Genomic DNA, 24,672 nt, shown 5'->3' on the forward strand with positions numbered 1-24,672 from the left:
CTTGCATCCCTTACACATACAAACACAGATTCACACAATGCATCCCCCCCCCACACATAAACAAATAATGCATTCTTTACACACAAACACACACTGCATCCTCTATACACCCCCACTACATCCCTTACACAAACTAGTATCCCTATACATTCCATTCCATTAGAACACACACACATTACATCCTCTACAGTAACACCTAACACATTCCCTACACACATACACTCCACTCCCTGTGAGCAAACTCATGGGTGGGCCTTGTAGGCATCAGGCTTATAGGCAGGCCTTTAGGCATACTCACGGTCAGGCCCTGGAGGCCCAGACCGTCATCTGTGTAAGGGGCCCAAAACATGGAGCTGCTTCCTGTTCGTTGTTTTTGTGAGCACTGCTTCCAGAGAGCCTTTTTAAACACCAGACCAGTGGAGCCAGGCGGCAGCCAGAGCCCATCATCATCCTCTTGTCCTCATCTGGTGGTATGTAGGCAATCCAGTATATTATTAGTGGCACTAATCCATAATTTACCTGAGATTAAAGGGCCACTATAGTCACCAGAACCATCTACTGCTGGATGTAGTGGTTCTGGTGCCTATAGCCTGTCCCTGCAGGCTTTTAAATGTAAACTTTTTCATAGAAAAGGCACTGTGTGCAGCACTGTCATTGGCTCATATGGCAGATCATATGAATGGGGCATTGTGATGGAGGGGGGTGCGGCAACTTTTTGTTTGCCTAGGGCGGCAAAAATCCTTGCACCGACCCTGACCAGGTGATGCTGCCCATTTGAATATGTCCTTCTTTCTCCACAACACTTGCAGCCTTTAGCTCGTAAAGAGATTGGCAGCATCCGCTCTTTGCTGCTCCTATCCCCTCTCAGGCTACACATTTTTTTCCCTCACTCAGTTGGCCCCAGAGTAAAGCGACCAGGTAAATAAGTCACACGAACATTGGGCATGTTTACAGACAGTGACCAGCAGGAGAGGGGTTATCTGTGCTCCCACCTCCCGTCTGTCACCCGGACATCTCTCAGCCCCTTTGACCAGAGCGCACTATGGTGGCCATCTGTGCTGCCTAATGTAAGCGTTGGCCCTGTATGGGCGCATGAATGTGTCGTAGCTATCATGGGGTGAGAGAGTCACCCTGAACACAGAAGTGCGGTGGAGGTATGTGGTATGTGTGTTTTATCATACTACTATTACTCACCCAGCACCTCAGTAGTGTTTACTGGGGTGAGGAAATGAGGATCCAGTGAGGAACTAATTCTCAAGTAACAGAAGAGTGATATTCATGTGCACACACACTCACATTCATTTACACATTCTCAAATTCATTACATACACACATGCATATTCACCTACATACACTCACATTGATATGCGCACACACTCACATTCATTTAAACACACGTGCATATTCACACACACTCACATTCATTTAAACACACGTGCATATTCACTCACTCACATTATATACACACAGACACACACATATGCACACACATACTCACTTATATACACACACACATACTCGCATTCACACACACACATATGATTTTTAAATTGGATTGCTGCTTTAATCAGTTTGTGCACTGATTGAAAAGTTTCACATTTCCATCATCGAGGTTGCTGACATGTAAATCCTCCCCAGGTACGCCTCTGATCCCAGCTTCTGGTTTTCATTACTAGAATCTTCATCTCCAATTAAAGGGGCAAAATTGTCACCACAAATCATATACAACACTTTACAATGCCTCTCACATACCTGATGCGCCTTAGCTTGGTACCTTCCCTTGAATCTTATTGGATGATGTACCTCCCAATGGGCATATAGAATATATTTCTTTAACTCCTTACAAGATTAAAAAGTTGGATCTTCCCAAATCACATCAGAATATTACCTTTGGATGATATTCATTCAACAAACCTCAACAACAAAATGTTGTTATGACTTGCGGACTTCCCATTGAAATAGTGGTGCCTCCTCAGTTGTGATACCTGCTTTTACACGTTCCTTTTTGTTCATAGTGAAATTATTTATTATTAATTACCCACTATGTATGTAGAGCATTCTGATACGCTTTACCCATTATAAATGCCCCAAATAATCATCAGTATTATTTATTTGTAAAAAAGTGTCAAAATGTTCTGTGGCATTGTACAATATAACAGGTTTGCAGGTATATGGAACCATTTTATGAATTAATTTATAAATTAACATACAACTAAAACAATTCTACAATAGTAGTGTATCATTTGTATTTTCTGATAGCAGGTAGGAATATGTGTATACAGGAGTTTGGGCAAAGGCCACAAACAGATTACCTGATTTTAAGGCATGGGGGTGGATGATCACATCATTTCCATTTAATGATATGCAAATCTGAATAAAAGAGCAGTGGTTGATGGATGAATATAATTGAAATTTGCTTCAGACCTCCCAAAAACGTTGTAAAGACTATATAAGACTAGAAACACAAAATACCACGATCCGGAAATATATATGGTTTATCACTTTTTTTTCTCTTCGAATTTAATGTTTATTTCGTTTTGTCATTTGTAAATTACATTTTGATAAGTATTCAAGATGCAATCAGATACCTTGATATTTTGTACTCAGGAAATATCAAGGAACATTCATATATACACAAATATTTTTGTTCATCAAAGAGAATTTAGGTTTATTCAATTACATACTTTTTATTGAGACATTTAACAAATTCACATAAATGGTCCATATTTAAATATATACTATGTTCTTAAGATGGAGGAAGAATCCTTAACAGCATGACTTTCTGATTATTAATTTATAATTTGTGCTTTAAACAATAAGGCAATATTTATTACTGTAAAGTTGTCAGGAATAGAGTTACCCTAACACGCAAACCTAAAGGTAACAGTAAAGGTACACGTACCGGTCCTTAGAGTGACCGGGTTAGTGCCTGAAACAGATAAATGAAATGACTGCAAGCAGACAGAGAATAACAAGAAGCAATCAGAGGTCAGGATTACAGAAATACACGGAATCGATAGCCAGGCCAAGATCAGGATAACAGAGAGCAAGAATAGTCAAACAAGCCAAGGTCAGATACCAGGAAATCCAATACACAGTATAAACACACTATCAGGTAACATGAACCACGACAAGGCAAGGAAACAAGGACAACCAGGAAGTATATATACCCTATAGTGGGTAGTGATTGGTCACAGAGAACCATGATGTCACAAGTGTGTATACATCATTTAAATAGTGACACATGTGCAGGGCCGGCCTTAGGTGATCAGACGCCCTGTGCGAGCCCAACATATGGCGCCCCCTCCCCCCCCGCAGCAAAACCCCTGCCCCTTCTACAATAGCCCTGTTCCGCCTACTACAAAACCCTTCCACAAAACCCCAACCTCCCTTTCTACAAAAACCCTGCCCTCCTTTTTACAAAACACCTGCCCCGTCTACAAAACCCACGCTCTCCCTTTAATAAAACCCCTGCCCACCCTTCTACAAAGTTTTTTCTCCCCCTTTAACAAAACACATGCTATCATTATATATATATCAACTATACAGCAATGTACACATAATATCACTAAAACCTTCCCCCTCCACCAAAACCACTGCCACCCTCTACAAAAGCCCTGTACTCATTCTACATAAACCTCTGCTCCCCTTCTACTAAACCCCTGCTCCCCTTCTACTAAACCCCTGCTCCCCTTCTACTAAACCCCTGCCCCCTTATACTAAACCCCTGTCCCCCTTATACTAAACTCCTGCCCCCTTATACTAAACCCCTGCCCCCTTATACTAAACCCCTGCCCCCTTATACTAAACTCCTGCCCCCTTTTACTAAACCCCTTCCCCCTTATAATAAACTCCTGCCCCCTTATAATAAACTCCTGCCCCTTTATACTAAACCCCTGCCCCCCTTATACTAAGCCCCTGCCCCCCTTATACTAAACCCCTGCCCCTTATACTAAACCCCTGCCCACTTATACTAAACCCCTGCCCCCTTATACTAAACCCCTGCCCCCTTATACTAAACCCCTGCCCCCCTTATACTAAGCCCCTGCCCCCCTTATACTAAGCCCCTGCCCCCTTATACTAAACCCCTGACCCCTTATACTAAACCCCTGCCCCCTTATACTAAACCCCTGCCCCCTTATACTAAACCCCTGCCCCCCCCTATACTAAGCCCCTGCCCCCTTATACTAAGCCCCTGCCCCCCTTATACTAAACCCCTGCCCCCTTATACTAAACCCATGCCCCCTTATACTAAACCCCTGCCCCCCTTATACTAAGCCCCTGCCCCCCTTATACTAAGCCCCTGCCCCCCTTATACTAAGCCCCTGTTCCCTCTACAAACCCCCTGCTTCCCCTTCAACAAAACCCATGCCCCCTCCACAAAATCCTTTCCCCTGCCACTTCACCAGAAATGCCATCCCCCTCTTCTACAAAACCCCTTTCCTACACCAAAACCCTAACCCTTCTATAAAACCTCTGCTCCTCCTTGAACCAGTTTAGTAGCCCTTCTTTGAACTCTCTCTAAGGTATCAATATCCTTCTGAAGATAGGGTCTCCAGTACTGTGTACAGTACTCCAAGTGAGGTCTCACCAGTACAGAACACTGGTGAGACCTCACTTGGAGTACTGTACACAGTACTGGAGACCCTATCTTCAGAAGGATATTGATACCTTAGAGAGAGTTCAAAGAAGGGCTACTAAACTGGTTCATGGATTGCAGGATAAAACTTACCAGGAAAGGTTAAAGGATCTTAACATGTATAGCATGGAGGAAAGACGAGACAGGGGGGATATGATAGAAACATTTAAATACATAAAGGGAATCAACACAGTAAAGGAGGAGACTATATTTAAAAGAAGAAAAACTACCACAACAAGAGGACATAGTCTTAAATTAGAGGGACAAAGGTTTAAAAATAATATCAGGAAGTATTACTTTACTGAGAGGGTAGTGGATGCATGGAATAGCCTTCCAGCTGAAGTGGTAGAGGTTAACACAGTAAAGGAGTTTAAGCATGCGTGGGATAGGCATAAGGCTATCCTAACTATAAGATAAGGCCAGGGACTAATGAAAGTATTTAGAAAACTGGGCAGACTAGATGGGCCGAATGGTTCTTATCTGCCGTCACATTCTATGTTTCTATGTTTCTATGTAAACCAAAACCCCTCCCCTTCTACAAAACCCCTTCCCCAACAATCTATTTAATAAAAGAAAAACAATAGTTATAACAAGATTAAGCAGACTCACATTAAATCTTTCTGCTCCCTGGACCTTCCTGACAGTGTCTCAGTCTGCCGACCTTGATACCAGCACTGACCTCCTCCCTCACACTCACTGTGCGGATCCTTCCGCGAATGACTGTGGAGGTGGAGCATGCTCTTCCTCTGTGCTCCAGGACCTCCTCTCTCACCCGGCCGCTGCTCTCTTCATAATGTGCAAGTCAAGTGCACAGCACAATGCACTTGACTTGCTCTGCACATGACTCGGGCCGGCCTGTGAGTGACTGAGTGCGAGCACTGTTGCCATGGCGCCCTGTGCGGCCGCACAGCTCGCACACCCCTAAGGCCGGCCCTGCACATGTGCTGACACTATAAAAGGAGACTAATTGGAGGGGTCCAAGTCATATTATGTCATAATGAAGCACCAGGAAGCTAGGGATGAGTGAGTGTTCATCAGAACTCATAAAAAACATTCTGAACTTCTTGAGTTACATCAACATAAGAAAGATGGATACATAGATAGACAGAAAGACAGATATATAGATAGATAGAGATAGAGAAATAGATAGCATGATAGATAGATAGATAGCTAGATAGATAGATAGATAGATAGATAGAGAGAGAGAGAGAGAGAGAGACAGAGAGAGATAGATAGATAGATAGATAGAGAGAGATATAGATAGATATATAGATAGATAGATAGATAGATAGATAGATGGATGGATGGATAGATAGAGAGAGAGAGAGAGCGAGAGAGACAGAGATAGATAGATAGATAGAGAGATAGAGAGAGAGAGCGAGAGAGACAGAGAGAGAGAGATAGATAGATAGATAGAGAGATAGATAGATAGATAGATAGATAGAGATATAGATAGATATATAGATAGATAGATAGATAGATAGAGAGAGAGAGAGAGCGAGAGAGACAGAGAGAGATAGATAGATAGATAGAGAGAGATATAGATAGATATATAGATAGATAGATAGATGGATGCATAGATAGAGAGAGAGAGAGAGCGAGAGAGACAGAGATAGATAGATAGATAGATAGAGAGATAGAGAGAGAGAGCGAGAGAGACAGAGAGAGATAGATAGATAGATAGAGAGATAGATAGATAGAGATATAGACAGATATATAGATAGATAGATAGATAGATAGAGATATAGATAGATATATAGATAGATAGATAGATAAATAGATAGATAGATAGAGATATAGATAGATATATAGATAGATAGATAGATAGATAGATAGAGATATAGATAGATATATAGATAGATATATAGATAAATAGATAGATAGATAGATATATATAGATAGATATATAGATAGATAGATAGATAGATAAATAGATAGATAGATAGATATATATAGATAGATAGATATATAGATAGATAGATAGATAGATAGATATATAGATAGAGAGAGATATAGATAGATAGATAGGGTTAAATAGATAAATGTTCAGAGTTACAACATAACAAGAACAATATACTAGTAACCAAATAACGCAAACTGGTGATATAATAGCATCAAGTACCAGTCCTGCATTTGGGGATTTCCCTGTTGTGCCTAAAGTGTTTTTTTTTTCTTTATTCTAAAAACACCTTAGACACCGCTTGGTAATCCCTAAATCTTGGACTGTTAGAGGGTACTTGAGGACTGGGTTGGGAACCACTGTAATAGGACATAACACACAGAGTATAAATAATAAACCTTTTCGAAAAAATACTTTCTACTGCCCTCAGAATCCAGCTTCTTACCACCTTGGCACGCTGGTGATGGTCGTTAAGGCAGCAATTATTGATGGTGACTGTGATTAATGAGATTTAATGTCCTTTTTTAACCCTGCATGTGTAACTCAATGAGACGACCAGCAAACACAGCCGCTGTTCCAATTATACAAACTATCATGAATACCAAAAGCAGGATGTGATCCAGAACCATGGCAGTAAACCTCCATTCTTCTGAAGCCTAAAATCAAACATAAGAGAGATAAGTTATATTTCTATAACATATGGTACATTGAAATACTGAACAAGTGGTCATTTGTTAGAATCTATAGAACTGCTGCTTTCTTGGCCATAAATAGGTCTGTTACCCAAAGTACTGGAGCTGTACGTAATACAGTTAATATAATGAAAAATTGTTTGTTTATTTTTATTTTATAAATCCCATTACTTGTTCCTAAAACAAGGAATTTTTTTTTAGAAATGACACAATATATGAAAAGTGTCTTGCGTTAATGGGACATTAAACCGTCTAAATACAAAAAATAAACAGAAATCAGTTTAGTAAATCTACCCCAAATGAAAACATGCATGTATTTAATTATACATTTATTAATTGATGGTACATCTAAAACCATATTTTAAAAAAACTGCAGTTCTCTTGTCTGCTGCCTCCCCAACAAGCTAAAGTGCTTTAGGGGTCCATATTGTCTTTTTAAGAAATAGCGCCTGCTTCCAACACAATTGACTTCATGTGCCAAAAAATAGTTGTGGATATATTTGCACAGTTACAAACTTTTCTCACAACTCCCTGTTTGTTAATAAATTACTACTTCTAATCAAAGGAGTCAATACTAGTTAACATCTAGTTTTTCAAACTGTAGCGAAAGCCACTTCGCCACTGTGGTTTGGAGGGGGCTGCTTGCCCGCCTCTTACCCTGTGACTACGGTCCCTGGGCGATTTGGCCCTTTATGCACGGTATTTGGGCATACTGTGGGTTATTGGGCTGCCCCAGGATTATGGGCCCTCTCATCAGCCCATACGAAACTTAAACCCCATGGCGTTTGAACTGTGTTTGTGGCATCTAAACGCTGTTTGGATATGTTGAGCGCTCAGATCCAAGCCATCTGGGGATGGGTTGAATGTGGGGGTTCTGTTTAGTATAACAGGAGTTATGTATTTTTATGTCTTTTGGTGGTTGCTGGTAACATGTGCTTAATGGAGGCTGTGTTTGTCCCTGGATATAATTAAATCAGCTTCTCCATTGTCTCCAGGATAGAGGATTCTGGGGAACTAGTTTGAGCTTCTAAAAACCATGCTTCCAGAAGGTCAAATGCACATTTGTACTAACTTTTGAACCCCTGGTCCAATTCGTATGATTTTTGAGTATGTTGTTCCCCCGAATGGATTGATTGTGTATATGTATTTTTATGCGAATGTGATGTATATTTTGGGAGTTATGAATGTTGTGTAAAAACTGTATTTTCCCTACCTAGGATAATTGTATTTCCTGTGTGTACAGATAATTAGTTTACAGGTAGAGGGGAGGGCTATGTGTGGGATGTAACTATTGTGTGATTGGTTAATGTACGTTACTGTGTGTGTCCCTCCCCTTCATGGGAGCACCTAATAAAAAGGGCTGCAAGCTAGCAGCCAGAGAGTTCTATTTTTACCCTCAACTTGAGTCCTGTCTCTTATTGGGGGAATCTGCTACAAGGGATTGCTATGCTAGGCATATTCCCTTGCTATAATCACTGAGCTCTTGTAAGAGCTTGTTCCTGCTTCGTTCTGAAGGGAGATAGCTGCAGCCTGCGGTGCTTATGGTGTCTGGTGGAGTGCTTGGAGTCCTCTGGAAGCGCTAGGAGCATCTTTCAACGGAGGTACCCAGTCGGGGTGCCAGTTGATCCGTTACACAAACCTTATCAATGCACGCCTTTGCTTTATTTATTTTTAAAGAAATTGAGCAAAAATTTGTTTGAAATTTGGCGAGCTTTGTATGTGACACCTATTTATCCTAGAGGTTTGTATTTGTACCTTATTGGATTCCTTGTCTGCATTCATGGTCTCTGCTATGTACTTCACTCCATCGATTGCATTCTTCACATCTGGGCTCTTTAATACTGGAGATTGGTGAGCCACTTCTGCGGGTCCGAGCTTTCCTGAAATATCTGATATATCCATGTCTTCAGTAAAAATGTTCTTCCTCTGTTTTTGTTCTGAAGGCCGTTTCATTGTAGAAAAGAACATGATGTTTGGGATGGTCTCAATAAAAACCTATATCAAAAGAGTGAGTTAATAAACATAGGTTTATTTTTATAATCTTTTTTGTTTTAATTCAGAATCCTGTGTATATTAATTTAGAAAAATTGGCACAATTTCAGTTTCAACTAGTTAAAACCATAACACCCAAACCGTATGTTTCCCAGACCTCTGTGCGAAACTTTTGACTATACTTATCAATTGCATTTGAATGTAAAAGAGGAAATATATATATTTTTGTATTTATTGTACATTTGTAAGGCTTTATATAGATAATGCATTAAAAACATGCATGAAATTAATAAATAAATAAATTACCATTTCTTAGGTGAGTCCTTACCACACTAGGAATTGGTTAAAACATATCAGCCAAACCTAGTCCTTTTATTACTTCCAAAGATAATGATAATCATATCAGTGGCACTGTATATGGAGTTTAGCACTTGGAAGCAATTATTATTATTTTTTTTATGTTTTAAATATTTTTATTGTTATCACAATATAAATGCGCGTTTCAAGTATAATATGGTTGAAGCGGGTGGTCGCCTATGCAGAGGCGTGCGTATTAAAGTTTCAGTTAACATGGGGCAAACATATTGCGGATTTGTCTGAATATCATGTAATCGCCTACGCAGAGGCGTATCAGTCATTGTAGGCATGTATTCACAAATATTAAGTTTACATAAGCTTTGTAGAGTTGGACATCAAAAACAAGAACATGCTGTAATGAGCTAGTATAATAAAGGGAGCGAGTTAAAAACTATTAAACTATTAACTGAAGAGTGTATCTTCGTTATGCATTTTAGACCGTTGCACAGTTGTGTGCTCCAACATATTTCCGGTTGCTTGTAGACAAATGGTCATGCGGTCTGGTATTTAATGTTGTTGGCCTGCTGAGAAGGCTAGCGTCTTAGTGTGTGTTCTGTGTGGGTCTGTGTGTGTGCCACAATCATATGGACCATATTTGCAGAGAGTTCGGTTCGGATTCTGGTGTCTGGGTGTCTGTGTGTGTCCCATTTAGGGTGTGTTCGTGTGTGTGAGGGTCAGGGATTTGGCAAAAGGGATGGGCTGAAGAGCAGAACAGAGTGAGGAGGAAAGGGATGTGGGAGGGGCTTAGAAGAGAGAGTAGCGTTAAGGCGGGTGGGCATCTCTGCCGTCCCACCGATCTGTATCCCCATTCTGTCCCGCCCCGCCGGCATCACCGGTGGTCAAATCTCACTGGTTCCTTGTCTGCTCCTTCCTAAGTTCTGGTGTAGTCAAGAGGGACACGAAGTCATCTGAGGTGACATATTTCAGCCAGTAGAACCACTTCTTCGTGTATTTTTCTTTTGCCTTCGCTGTGGTTGCCTTCAAGTATTCAAATTTCCCGGTGTTCTCCACCTCCTCCACCCATCGTCTGAGCGGGGGGGAGGGGTGCGTGGTTGATCCAAAAGATAGGGACTGTCGTTTTCGCTGCGTTGAGAAGCCTTGGTATCACTGATCGTTAATATACCGGCATGGGCATCGTCGTGTGGTGCAGCAAGAAGGGAGCTGGTGTCATTGGGAGGCATTCATCTGCAATTTCGTTGATCACTCGTTCCACTGTTTCCGAGAATGGTCTAATGAGAGTGCAGTCCAACCATAGGTGTAAAAACGTCCCAGTCTCTCCTCCACATCTCCAGCACGCGTTCGATTTTGAGCTGTCTCTGGTGTGAAGGTCTGCTGGGGTGACCTTGGAAGCAATTTTTTTTTTTTTAATTCTTTATTTTTGCGTGCAGTGTAGAGTTACAGGCTTTTGTATTGACTTCATGACTTAAGACAAAAGTTGAATGACAACGTTAAACAAAGGAGGTCAAGATGAGCTGCACAATTTTTGTATGAAAACAAGCTTGGTCATAGTAAGGCATTGCAGTAATATAAGAATCATAAAAACGTACATATTGCCGGTAGCTTAATCTAGAGGCAGGGATAGTTATCAATCATGCTTAATGAGCGAGGTTATTATAGCATTTCTTACTGAGTGTGATGGTTGTAATATGTGCTAGGCAATCTAAAAGTTAGTGTCTATAGTATGTCGTCAGGTGAGTGAGATGAGCATGATGCTATGGAGAGAGTGCTAAGTCTGTCATGGAAACTTAGTGTATGCCCCTGGTTGTACTGAGTGTTACTTAATCTTAACGGCTAGTGAGTTAACATTAGTGCTACACACACCCGAAGCAATGATGGTGCTCTAGTCCAAGTGTACACGACCAGTATTGCCTGTATATGTCCGCCGGGCACCCAATGCTGGGGTTACAGCGCGTGTCGCCGTCAAGCTGTATGGTGCCATTTTTCCAGGTGTAGTAAAGTTGTACCGGACATCTACTGGATCAGTCCTTAGGTTGGGATCTTGCAAGGTCCTAATGGCAGATTGGACTGTGCTTTGATGGACCTACTTGGATTTTAGTGCTGGCAGGCTGTTTGTTCTTAAGGGTGCGTTGCAGTCTGGAGAAGACTTGTTGCGTTGCGCCTCACAGGAAGAACATGGCTGCAGGCACAGCCCTTAAAGCCACCCTTCAGGCAGATACCATAGGCCCCAGGTGAGTAGTGGTGTCCTCCACTGGCGCGGAGGTCTTTGTTGGATTTTATTTCCCTTTGGTCTGCGCCATGTAAGTACCAGTGCAGGTTGCTGTGTTGATCCGATGCGCTGAATAGTTGCTCCTGCGGTAGGGCGCACATGTGGCTGGCGTGTGGCGCCCATTTTGAGGAATTCCGCTGGAGAGTTTTCTGTAGCAGGGTAGCAGTTTCCTGCCCCGCGTGTCGTGACTTGACAGGAGTCTCTGCATGTGTGTGTGCAGACCGGGATGACCCCCCCGGTCCAGAGGGGGGGGGCGACGCCGGACCCCGGCCGGAGACCCGGGAGAGCGGCCGTCTCGTCCCGGCTCAAGCTCCTCACGCCTCGGGCCTTAGTCGGGTTACTGAAGGCAGCTTGAAGGGTATGCCCTCGTACCTCGGGATCTGGGGATCAAGGTGGGTGTTGTTGCGGGTGGTTAGGGAGGTTTTGCCTCCAGTTTGCGACGTTTTCTCGGCTCCAAAGCGGGAGCTCAGACAGAAGCGTCTGATCCCGTCGGCGGACCGGCCCCGCCCCCCCTGGAAGCAATTTTGATAACTAAGAAATACATGAACAAAACTACTAAGCTGGCAGGAGTTGCAGTGTGTGTCCGTCCATCATGTCTTGTGTGTCACTCTCCCTCTCCATTCCCCCACTTGTGTGTGTCCCTCTCCATGCCCGCTTGTGAACAGCTATGCATGACCCCTTCACTTATCCCTCTCTTTGGTCTTCTCGTGTACCCAGGGCTGGACTGGCCCACCGGGATACCGGGACATTTCCTTGTGGGCCGTCGGCACCTGGGGCCGGGCAGGCAGCTGGCTCAGCAGGCTGACCTGCGGCCGCTGGCTGGGGGAGCTCTTTTGGCAGCCGCGGGGGGAGCAGGCTGTTCTGTCTCTGCTCCCCCGCCCCAGCGCACAGCTTAATGAGACCGCGGCCGGAATATGACGTCATATTCCGATCGCGGTCTCATTAAGCTGCGCGCGAGGGCGGGGGAGCAGAGACAGAACAGCCTGCTCCCCCCGCGGCCGCCAAAAGAGCTCCCTCAGCCAGGGGCCGCCAGAAGGGCTCCCCCAGCCAGCGGCCGCCAGAAGGGTTTCCCCATGCAGCCACCATCAAACTGAGCTCCCCATACGGCCGCCAGCACAAAGGTAAAAATTATGTGTATCAGTGTGAGTGTATGTGTGTGTGTCTGTGTCATGGTGTGTGTGTGTCTGCCTGTGTCATTGTGTGTGTGTGTCTCTGTCTGTCATGGTGTGTGTGTCTGTCTGTGTCATGGTGTGTGTGTGTCTGTCTGTGTCATTGTGTGTGTGTGTCTCTGTCTGTCATGGTGTGTGTGTGTCTGCCTGTGTCATTGTGTGTGTGTGTCTCTGTCTGTCATGGTGTGTGTGTCTGTCTGTGTCATTGTGTGTGTGCGTGTCTCTGTCTGTCATGGTGTGTCTGTCTGTGTCATTGTGTGTGTGTGTCTCTGTCTGTCATGGTGTGTGTGTGTCTGTCTGTGTCATGGTGTATGTGTGTGTCTCTGTGTCACGGTGTGTGTGTGTGTGTATGTGTCTGTCTATCATGGTGTGTGTGTCTCTGTCTGTCATGGTGTGTGTGTGTCTCTGTCTGTCATGGTGTGTGTGTCTGTCTGTGTCATGCAATGTGTGTCTGTCATGTAATGTGTGTCTGTCTGTGTCACGGTCTGTCTGTGTCATGGTGTGTGTGTGTTTGTCATGGTGTGTGTGTGTCTGTCATGTAATGTGTGTCTGTCTGTGTCAGGGTGTGTGTGTGTGTCTGTGTCACGGTCTCTCTGTGTCGTGGTGTGTGTGTGTGTGTATGTCTGCATGTGTCATGTAATGGGTGTCTGTGTCACAGTGTGTGTGTGTTTGTGTCACGGTCTGTCTGTGTTATGGTGTGTGTGTCAAGGTGTGTGTGTGTGTCTTTTTTAAGGTGTGTGTCTGTCATGGTATGTGTGTGTGTCTGTCATGGTATGTGTGTGTCTCTGTCATGGTGTGTGTGTCTGTCTGTGTCATGGTGTGTCTGTCTGTCATGGTGTGTGTGTGTTTCTGTCTGTGTCACGGTGTGTGTGTGTGTCATGCTATGTGTGTGTGTATGTGTGTTTTTACTCACCTTTTTTTTCCCCCACGTCGTGCTGGTCTCCCCTCAACTGGCCCTGCCTCTATGGCTGAGATCATCAAGCTTGATGATCTCAGCCAATCCGCACTGACACAGGAAGGACCAATATTTTATATTGGAAAAAGCAATATATATATATATATATATATATATATTAATTATATATAATCAATCATCTGGGGTGGCAAGACATAGCCTTACATATTACATGCGACAATATATGGCGCAATGACTTATGGGGCTGGCATAGATTTTTATTCCAGGGCTGCTTTGGAATCCCCAGTCCGGCCCTGCGTGTACCCACCCCCATGCTCTCATTGTGTATCTTTTGCTCCATATTTCTTTGTATGCCCAACTTCTTGCTCTCCTTGTGAATCCCCATATCTATGCCCATTTTTTTTCTCTTTTTCCCATCTTCCCACATCTCATAGCATGGCTGAACTGTATGCTGGCCATCCCTTTCTTGCCAGCACAGAGCAGGAGTTGTGCTGAGAGCTGAAAGAATGGGAACATGGCACTGTATCGGAGGCACTACACAATGTCACGCCACTTGCTGATATTCATTTCAGTCTGCACCCTATGAGATCAGGTCACCTACCCCTAAGGCTGCCCCTCCCAACCCAATTTTTCTGGTCAGGATATACTCCTAAAACCATGTTAACTTCTTGAAGTTGGATAAGTTACAAATTTCCTAAACAGGCATTTACATTGGCACCCTAAACATTCATGCTGCTGGCTAATGGATCAATAATTAACCGCTACAATGCAAGCTCCAGCTGTAGCTTAAACCATCCATCGTGGATTAAAGAAGACCAAATTATAACTTCATGGCTTCTTATTATAAGGGTCATGGTTTATGAACATTGGATATTAAAAGTATCACATAGATTTTATAGAAAAATGTACTGAATGGCCATTGACTGCTACTGAAGTAAAACATATTCAGATACAACCATATATTGCTAAAAACAAAACAAAAAAACAAACAAAAACCAATTGAAGTACAGGAGTGAAACTCACCTTTTTTACCCACTGAGGCATAATATGAGTACTGGGCGAGCGATGATGGGTATTGATTATAATTACAGTTATTACAATTGATGCAATCACAAACATCATGGTAAATAACATGTACTTTCCAATCAGAGGGACAGCACTCGAGGTGGAAGGGATCAACTCAACAATGACCAAAAGAAACACAGTCAATGACAGCAAGATAGAAACGCTGAGTGTTATTTTCTCGCCTACAAATTTGGAAACACAAAAAAAATATTTCAAAGTATATATGGGTTAAATACATATAGGTGTATTATAAAAGGCTATGTAGGTCTGAGTTGACATTTGCACACGTTTAGTACATAGCATATAGTTAGCAAGACAATCTGTGAATTTGCATGAAACCTGAGTATGACAAAAAATTTCTACAGACAAAAAATTGTGTACTGGTCTTCCACTGTGGACACAGCAAGACCATCACTTTTTCCCTAAAATTCTTGATACTTTCAGCTTAATATATTTTGGTTCAGTTTTGTCATACAGAGTCACATATCGCATCCAGAAACTTTGTACCTGAGTCAGTGGGCAGATAAAACACCAATCCAGTTAGAAATGAAAAAAGCAGACATGGTATGATAACATTGACAATGAAATAAAGCGGGAGACGTTGTAAGAGGAAGTGATATGTGATATCCAGATAAGGTGTATCAGGACAACAATCGTAATAAACCCAGTGTTTCCAGCAGCGATAGTCCTTCATCAGCCATTCTCCGCTCTCCATGAAGCTGCTCAGATCCGGACGGTCGCTCTCCTGCAATGTAAAATTCATATATATCTTTTTTAGAATTTATTAGTGTTGCCATGAGGTTTTTCTTTGGTTTCTCCTTATAAGCAGCCACATTAATCGATCCAACTTGTAGAAATCAACACTTGCATCATGTCAGTATAAATTAGTTGAGTTTAACTTTTATTGTAATGGACATGATGTGCATTATGATACCTTCTTCCTAACATTATTAGAGGCTCTGTGAGCTGTGAGAGTAGCATTACCTTGCTTCATCTCCTGCTATATAAAGTCTGACCCTTTTATAATGGAGAAAACAAAAAGCATGCCCTCTTTTTCTATCTATATGTTCTGTATACATAAGTGCTCTGGAAAAACCCTTAAACTGGTATTGGCTGTTAGATTGAACACTATTTTCTAGTGCTAAGAGTGTAAATAAACTAAATGCTACAGTTACCAAACATGTCTAACACCATACTGGTCAAGATAATGCCACATACATTCACACATTGTTACTAGAAAAGAGTAGATTATAAATTACCTGGAATATGATTGGTAGATATAAAATGAGCTTCAGGGACAAATAATGGAGTAATCAGCAGGAAAACATTTTTGGATTCCATGGCAATCCACTTTTACAACTTTGCGCTAGAGTGGAGTATTTTTGTATTGTCAAAATGCTTTATATCAAAATGTGTAAAAACCAGTGGAGTGCCAAAAGCTAACTGATCAGATTTAATCCATGATTATCCAAATATGGCTCGGTGAACAAAATGTGACACTTGCTTACTTACATTTACTGACATTTACTGTCTTGTGGTAAAAAAAAAAAAATCTTACATTTAATTGTGAAACATTCAAACAAATTACTCACCGGGTTTATAACCACTAATGCGCCATCATAGGTCCATGTGCCGAGTTTCATGCTGCAGTTCTGCTGGTCAAATGGGAAATGCGTGACTATCATTTCACAGTAGCTTTTGAAAATGGCTGGAGGTGTCCATGTAATTTTTCCAGTGTAATCCAGAAGGGCTTTAGTTACTGGGGCGATATTAAAGTCACCATCACCGCTACAGGAAAACAAAAATAGTTGTAAATAGCTTTGAAATGATTGCTGAAATTAAATTTTTTACTTAACAGTTTCACAAAACACGGAGCTCTATGCCGAGTCTTATCAAGGATGTGAAATCGGGAGTTCTACCAGTGTTGTTCAACTACACTTCCTACAATGTAGACTAACAGAGCAGTAAAAAATTATATATTGATATCGTATATATTTCATAAATACATACTGTATAAACATAGATTTTTTTTTTTTACCGTTCCTCCTTTTTCCCCTGTATTGGTAACTTTTATTCACTTGACCTGTGAACCAAATGGCGAGAAAATGCGCCTAACAGTGAACATATTGTATTACACTTAGTAGACTGATTGGAATATTTTTGCTTCTTTTGATTCAACTGATTTGTTTTCCCAAATCCTTAATGAAATTCAGCTGAGCCGAACCGCCATATGACCAAAACCAGGGCATCGTTAAAAAATATTCATATTAGGCAGAAGTGATTCAGCCATGATCATGTCTAGGAACCAGTTTGAGCCCCGTTCTTCACTCGTTTTCCTTGTCTCTCTAGTATTTCTGTGTCCTTTATCTTGTCTCTTGAAATCATTGATGTAGTTAAAGTCTGTAGAAGGTTAGGGTGTGAATGCAGCTGTTTATTTGTATGGAATGCAAGCACAATGGCACAATGAGTAAATTAAATGGGTTTTTGCATGGGCCCATCTAAAAGCCCCAGGTTCTAGATATGAATAGTCAAAGTTTCACATTTACTGAAAGAAATAGTAGACTACCTGGATGAGGAATCACCAGTAGCTGGGTTTATGCAATCTTGCATTTTAGAGGGAGCAGGTTTACTGAGTGAAGACTCTTCTGTAACTCACAGTGCATATGCTGACATCAAATTACCCACCACTATCTAGAATGGAATATGAGTTTCTGTAGCTAACAAACTGTATTGCTAAAATATGATACCATAAAAGTTACCCTTGACTTAAGGGTTACTCCAAGCTTTATAACCACTACAGCCCACTATAGTGGCTATGATGGCAGGAGTATCCCGGCTTAGATCACCAGTATAGGGGAAAGCCACTTAGTAGGTTTGCCCTTTTACCTAGGTCCCTGCTGGGCTTTGAGTCTCCATTCCCTTGTGGTGACGTTCTGCAGAAACCAAAAATCCAATTGCCAATCATTGGCATAGAGCATCAACTGATCACTCTCAGCAAGAAATGGCTCTCCATGAATGAAAACTTGAATATTTTTGGCATTAGCCACCCGGGAACTCTCGTTCTTGGCTAATGACGTCCTTTGTGCAGCAAGGGAAACTCCACATGTGCAGCATTTCATACTGAAACATTGCACTCACACACTCCAAGCACCATAGTTACATACATGATTACATAGGCTGAAATGAGATATGTGTCCATCAAGTTCAGCTTTTCTCACATTTGCATTTGCTGTTGATCCAAAAGAAGGCAAAAACCCAGTTGGAAGCGCTTTCCAACTTTGCAACAAACTAGTCGAAAAATCCTTTTTGACACTAGAATACCAGTCAGATCTCTCCCTGCATCAATAAGCTATTACACCACATAATAAAAATTGCATCCTTTAATATTATGTTTTGCAGGTACTCATCCAGTTGCTGTTTACACATCTGTAAAGACTCTGATAAAACCACCTCTTTTAGCACAGAATTACACATACTTATTGTTCTTACTGTAAAAAAAAAAAATAATTTCCTTTGCCTTAGCCAAAATCTCCTTTCTTCCACTCTAAATACATGACCTTTTGTCCTGTGCATAGTCCTGTGTATGAATAGATTTCCAGACACTGGTTTGTATCGGCCCCCGAATATATTTGTATAATGCTATCATATCCCAAGGCACCATTTTCATAAACTAAACAGATCTAAATGTGTTAACCTTTCTTCATAATTAAAATGTTCCTTTCCTTTTAGTAATTCTGTAGCCCTGCCTTTTTCTCGTGCCATAATACCATTCATTAGAACACATGCCCAAAATTGAACAGCATATTCAAGGTGTAGTCTTACCTGTGTTTTTTATAAAGAGGCTAAATTATATTTTCATCCTGAAATGTAATGCCCCTTTTTAAACATGACAATATCTTACTGGCCTTAGCAACCGCCAATTGACCTTGCCCATTGTTGCCTGCTTTGTTATCTATAACAGTTCTTAAATCCTTCTCCTGTTTTGTTATCCTTAATTCACTACCATTTAAGGTGTAAATAGCTTGTGCATTCTTTACCCAAATATGCATAACTTCGCATTTATCAACATTAAATTGTATCTAACATTTGAATGCCCAGTCCCCCAATCTATCTAGATCCCTATGCAGTGAAGTAAAATCCTGCTCACATTGTATTACTTTATAGAGTTTTATGTCATCTGCAAACACTGAAACATGACTTTCGATGCCACTGAAGTGGTCATGGTACTTGGAATAATACTTTCATTAAGAACGTTTGGCACTTACTGTGACTTTAATTCTGTATGATACAACTGTTACAGCTGCAGGATGTATAGTTTACAGTTGACCTTTCCAGAGGTTAGGTGTACTTAGTCCTCCATTTTCCAACCCACTTACTTATTGTAAAGAACTAAATCTGGCCGCCAAATTTCACTAGAAGGGATGCGGACCTTCTTTATTCCTCCGTAGTCTTCTGGGTTCCATTTCAGGTTTACATCCACCCATTGCTGAGCAATTATAAAAATAATAGTACACATTTTTCAAAGTATCAGTATAAGAGCAAAACATCTTTAGAGCTATGAAAAATTAAATACTCTTTTGATTATATAAAAATCCATTAGAATAAAACATTTATTTTTTGCAATTTCCAATTTAACATAACAATATCTATTATTTATAAGTACAGTTGTACTCAACACAACAAATGTTTCAAGTGGTCTCCCAGAATTCAACTGGAAGTGCAATTTATAATGACTATTGTTAGAATAATAATTTGGATTACAACTGTATATATTTCATTTATATTCTGTACTTAAAATATTTCCGGTGACTGAAGAGATTAAAATATATAATTGCCAGAAGATTACTTTAGCCTCATTCAAGATGGCCACTGTAATGCATGTGGGCAAAAAAAATCTATGCATGGCTTCCCTCAATGCCTACTAAAACACGAGTCAGTTGGGGACTGGCATGTGTCTGCTTGTCTGCGGTAGCAGGCATTTTGTGTCTGGGAGTTCAACCCCTCAGCACTGAATTCTTCATGCAAAATAACTTTAACTATGCATTTATTATCGCTTTGATTATCACAATGTATGTTTAGGAAAATATTTAAGATGAAAAGTGGCACAGGTGTTCCTGTTGCACTATTAAAATAATGCCCAAGAGTGCAAGCACTTGTCCGACACATGTGTCTCAAGCCTCCAAACTCTCCTGTGTTTAGCAGTACAGTCCTTATTTTGGCTCCTGTTCTAAGGTTATTTACCTTGTGTCATTCAGTACAGTTCAAGTGCATCATTAGAAACGCCCGTGCAGTGCTGGTGGCTCTAGGACCATGTACAGAGCTTCAACAATGTGTAATAATGTGCTTGCATTGTGCTGCATTGTGTCTGGCTAGGAAGCTGTCAGTCAGCCTAGCATCACACTTCTTCTGTGGCCACTGTAGGTCCTTTTCTTCGTTGTTTGTCACTGGTAAGCACACCCCTTGGGTCTGCCAACCCACAATTTTAAGAGCAATTCCCTGTAGATGCCTGAGTGCGTATAAGAGTATCACTTTATCATAGGGATGTGTGATTTATTTTTACATACCTCCACAAAAGTATTCACCTCCAGTTAGCGCTTCGATAGCATTTAACGGGGTGCAGGAAGTGAAATGACAGTTCCGCGCTAAGCACTGTTAATGGTTTAGGCACAATGTGTGTCCAAGAACTAAAATAGCAAAATAAATAAATAAACTAAAATAATAACACATTAACCACTAAATGGTATAATAATTTTCAGTCAGAGAAAAAGCTTTAATTCCAGCCCTGAATTATTAAAAGTACTCATGCTAATCCTAAACTTTGTCCAACACAATATTTTGTCTACTGTTTTTTTATTTATAAGCTATGTAAAGGTTTTCATGAAAAATTACATACTTCACAAAAACTTTATGCCACCAACCTGTTTCAGACGAACATTAGTAGTTACGATTTGATTTACTTCATCCTTAAGAAACGAACAAACAAAAATATTAGTGGCACTTAAAATACAATGTAACACATACATGAAACATTTTAGGGGAAATATTAATAGAGTGTTATTGTTCATACCACATTAATGAGTTGTATAAGCTGAAGTCCGACTGTTACCACAACCTTATCTTTAAATTTCTGAACAGGACGAACGACCTTGTTGTAGGTTTTGAATAGATCGGAAAACAACCGGGATTCATCTTCAGAAGAGAGGACAGTTCCAGCTGCTGTAAGGAACAAAGGGTCACTTGTAGATAAGTTTACTGGGAAACAGAATTTCAAATGGACATCAATAAAAATGATGCATGTCCTTACATTACATGAATATGCAATAAAAGATTTAGGTATACCGGTAAATATATTTTTACAGAAAACCATCACAGACCTACCTAAATTCTTCATATTTATCACGACCTTCCCAGTTGAGAGTATTTTATTAGTTGCGTACAGAATGAGACAAATTGGGATATCACCTACTGAAAGGGCACTTAGTTTTACTTGGTAGGAATGGCCAGAATTATGGTAGAAATGGCATTGAGTAAATGTGGTTTTATGGACTTTTCATTTATTTATATTTATGTCTTGACTATTTTGTATTTGAAGTTCAAAAATCTTTTCACTTGTCATTTAATGGTTTTGCTATTTTTAAATCTAAATTAAAAATGTATGTCGATACTTGACTGAGTATTAGTATACGTTTTGCATGTGTCTGGATAGATAAGAAGCCAGTGGCAGTAGAGTTTGCAATGGTGAAGAAGGGTAGTCAATGCCAATGTAATTATCTGTCCAGTGAAACACCCTTCTTTGGCTTCCAATAAGGTGAGATACAAATACGGAGTACATGACGACGAGGAAGGAGACGTACGAAAAAAATACTGTGGAACAATAGAAATAAAACAAAATAGAATGTATTTTGAATATGAAATAAAAGCTCTGGCCTTGCTTCCCTGTAATGTTACAGCATCATGTTAAAGATATAAATACACCCACTAAACTGTTTCACTCTGTTCGTACTTGAGCATTTGCCAAGGCCATAAACCCAGGATATATCAGCTTTACAGATTTTAGATAGCTTCCTTATGACACCACTTGTAAGTGAGCCTTTCTGGGCCAGACATACTCTGTATAGGACATGACATTTCATCCTGTGACATTGAGAAAGTATAAACAATGCTTTATACGTCTGCTAAAAGTTCATTGTTATGGTCTCCTGCAAATTGGAGTAATCCGTATAGTTGATGATCCATGATTCATCCCATGAAAAGTTGTAAGACCACAGTTCTTGTCATGATGAGTTCATAAATGCTCTATCACAAATTACATTAATTTGCTAAATTTGTAGTAACAGTCTGAACATTTTGCAATGTCACCTGTAGAGCCAGCAAGCTGGTTAATGTACAACGTGGAGCCAATACTTGCTAAGTATGTCTGAGCAGTAAATTAGATTTAATTTTTTCTCAATAAAAATGGATAATTCTGCCGCCATACTTCTTGTACCTAGTAATCTAGTCACAGTGCCATAAAGGTTTGTCCATAGCGTTTTATAATTTTGCATTTCAAATGGACCTCTGTTAATATTGTATATAGTCTAATTATACCACTTCTTTCAAGTTACCTTATTAAAATAACCAGCGGGCAGTGGCAAAATGAAACAGAGAATTTCATAACAGATGGGAGCTGTGTGCTTAAAATCATCTGCAGGATGTATTACATCGTTTTACATAAAAACAATCAGTGGGTTACCTTTTTTAAATTGTATATGTTTCTGCATCTTTTACTGGTAATTACTTAAAGTATTTGATAAATGAGTAGTTTTCAAATAGAGTCAAATATTTTTTTTTATACTAAAGGTAAATTAAACTATTCCATATTAACGAAGATTTTTTTTTTTTTAAGTTTGTGGAAATCTGCATTGAAATATTCAGACAACATAAATTCTTGGTATATCTTAAACACAACTACGGGAATTCAGCTAAAAATATGTACTGTATGTTTGTCACCTGCCCACCTCAGTCAGGGCCGGATTAACATAGGGGCTGATGGAGCTGCAGATCCAGGCCCAGGCCCATGGAATAGGCCTATTTAAAAAACAAAAACAAAAAAAACCCTTTTTTTTTCTACACACTACTATTAGGCTTGCCATCTGACTGGCATTTTAAGGACAGCCGGTATTTGAGGCTGCCTGGCCGTGATGGTATTGCAGTAATACCGGCAATACAAATGCAAATATTTTCCTCAGTATAAAAGGAGATTACTCTGCAATACCAGCGCCGGCCAGTAAGGGTCACTGTGTGTGGAGAGAGGCAGGGATAGGAAGTTACAGCATCTCCCTGCCTCTCTCTACTTACTGACCCCCTGGGGAGCAGCTATACAGCACAGAGAGTCCAGACAGCAGCTCCGAGCCTGCAGAGACAGACTACAGCTCAGGTATGTGAAGGATGGGGGGAAAGGCAGCAGGGAGACATGGGGACACTGAAACAATAGGGGACACATGGAGGACACTGAGACACTAAGGGACACTGGGAGATGTGGGGACACTGGGAAACATGGGGACACTGTGAGACATGGGAACGCTGAGACACATGGGGACGCTGTGAGTCATAGGGAGACACATTGGGACACAGAGACACTAGATGCACAGTGTCTCCATGTCTCCCAGTGTCCCCCTGTCTCGCAGCCAGTGTCCCTAGTGTCTCAGTGACCCCAAGTCTCCCAGTGTCTGTATCCCCATGTCTTCCAGCCAGTGTTTCAGTGTCCCCATGTATCCCAGTGTCCCTATGTATCCCAGCCAGTGTCCCTAGTGTCTCTGTGTCCCCATGTCTCCAAGTGTCTGTGTCCCCATGTCTCTGTGTCCCCAGTATCCCCATGTCTCCCAGTGTCCCCAAATGTTTATGTCCACAAATGCCCCCATGTTTCCCTGTGTCCCCAAGTGTCTGTGTCCCCATGCCTCCCAGCCAGTGTCCCTAGTGTCTCAGTGTCCCAATGTGTCTCCCTATGACAGTGTCCCCTAGTCTCCCAGTGTCTCTAGTGTCTTAGTTTCCCCAAATGTCTGTGTCCCCATGTCTCCCAGTGTCTGTGTCCCCATGTCTCTGTGTCCCTAGTGTCTGTGACCCCATTTCTCCCAGTGTCCCCAAATGTCTGTGTCTCCATGTCTCCCAGTGTTCCCATGTCTGTATCCACAAGTGCCCCCATGTCTCTCAGTGCCCCTATGTCTCCCATGTGTCTTAGTGTCCCCGTATCTCTCAGTGTCCCCATGTCTCACTGTGTCCCCCTGTCTCTCAGTGTCCCCTAGTATCCTAGTGATACAGGACACACTGAGACATGGGGACATTGGGAGAAATGGGGACACAGATACTGGGAGACTAGGGGACTGGGCGACATGGAGACACTAACACTGTGATACATAGGGACACTGAAGCCAGGCTGGCCTTCCAATTCTTTGGACAGACATGCACCCTTTTTGGGCATGTTCGCCCTTTTGGCAGTTCTGGTCACATGATTCGCGTCAGTGACCCACCCTTTTACCCCGCCCATTGACTTCCTGCTTCACTGGACATTGCTGTTAGGGGGTATGGATTTACTTGAAAGATTAAAGCATAAATTAGATAAAGAGATTAGCATAGAGTATGTGTTTTCTTATAGCTGCATCCTTTGAGTTTCCCTCCAACACCAACTCCATCAGATACATGACGCTTGAGAAGTATGACTATTTTAGTGTTTTTGGTC

General features: G+C 41.3%; 1 protein-coding gene across 3 annotated transcripts in view; it reads right to left on the reverse strand.

Annotated features, from left to right (window-relative positions):
* Window positions 1-6,896: 6,896 nt before the first annotated feature.
* The window catches only part of LOC134571480 (acetylcholine receptor subunit alpha-1-A), a 72,980-nt gene continuing 55,204 nt past the window's right edge, over window positions 6,897-24,672 (reverse strand). For 2 of the 3 annotated variants that reach the window (XM_063429758.1, XM_063429756.1), the window contains exons 2-9: window positions 21,025-21,170; window positions 20,876-20,920; window positions 19,334-19,443; window positions 16,550-16,745; window positions 15,465-15,702; window positions 14,916-15,139; window positions 8,987-9,226; window positions 6,897-7,195 (exon numbers count right to left, since the gene is read on the reverse strand). In XM_063429758.1, the coding sequence (XP_063285828.1) occupies window positions 7,064-7,195; window positions 8,987-9,226; window positions 14,916-15,139; window positions 15,465-15,702; window positions 16,550-16,745; window positions 19,334-19,443; window positions 20,876-20,920; window positions 21,025-21,170 (1,331 nt within the window). In that variant the 3' untranslated portion in view covers window positions 6,897-7,063. Of the gene's footprint in view, window positions 7,196-8,986; window positions 9,227-14,915; window positions 15,140-15,464; window positions 15,703-16,549; window positions 16,746-19,333; window positions 19,444-20,875; window positions 20,921-21,024; window positions 21,174-24,672 lie in introns of all 3 variants that reach the window. The other variant, XM_063429755.1, reaches the window with a different exon arrangement.

Source organism: Pelobates fuscus, chromosome 8 (genome assembly GCF_036172605.1).
Source record: "Pelobates fuscus isolate aPelFus1 chromosome 8, aPelFus1.pri, whole genome shotgun sequence".
Classification (NCBI taxonomy): domain Eukaryota; kingdom Metazoa; phylum Chordata; class Amphibia; order Anura; family Pelobatidae; genus Pelobates; species Pelobates fuscus.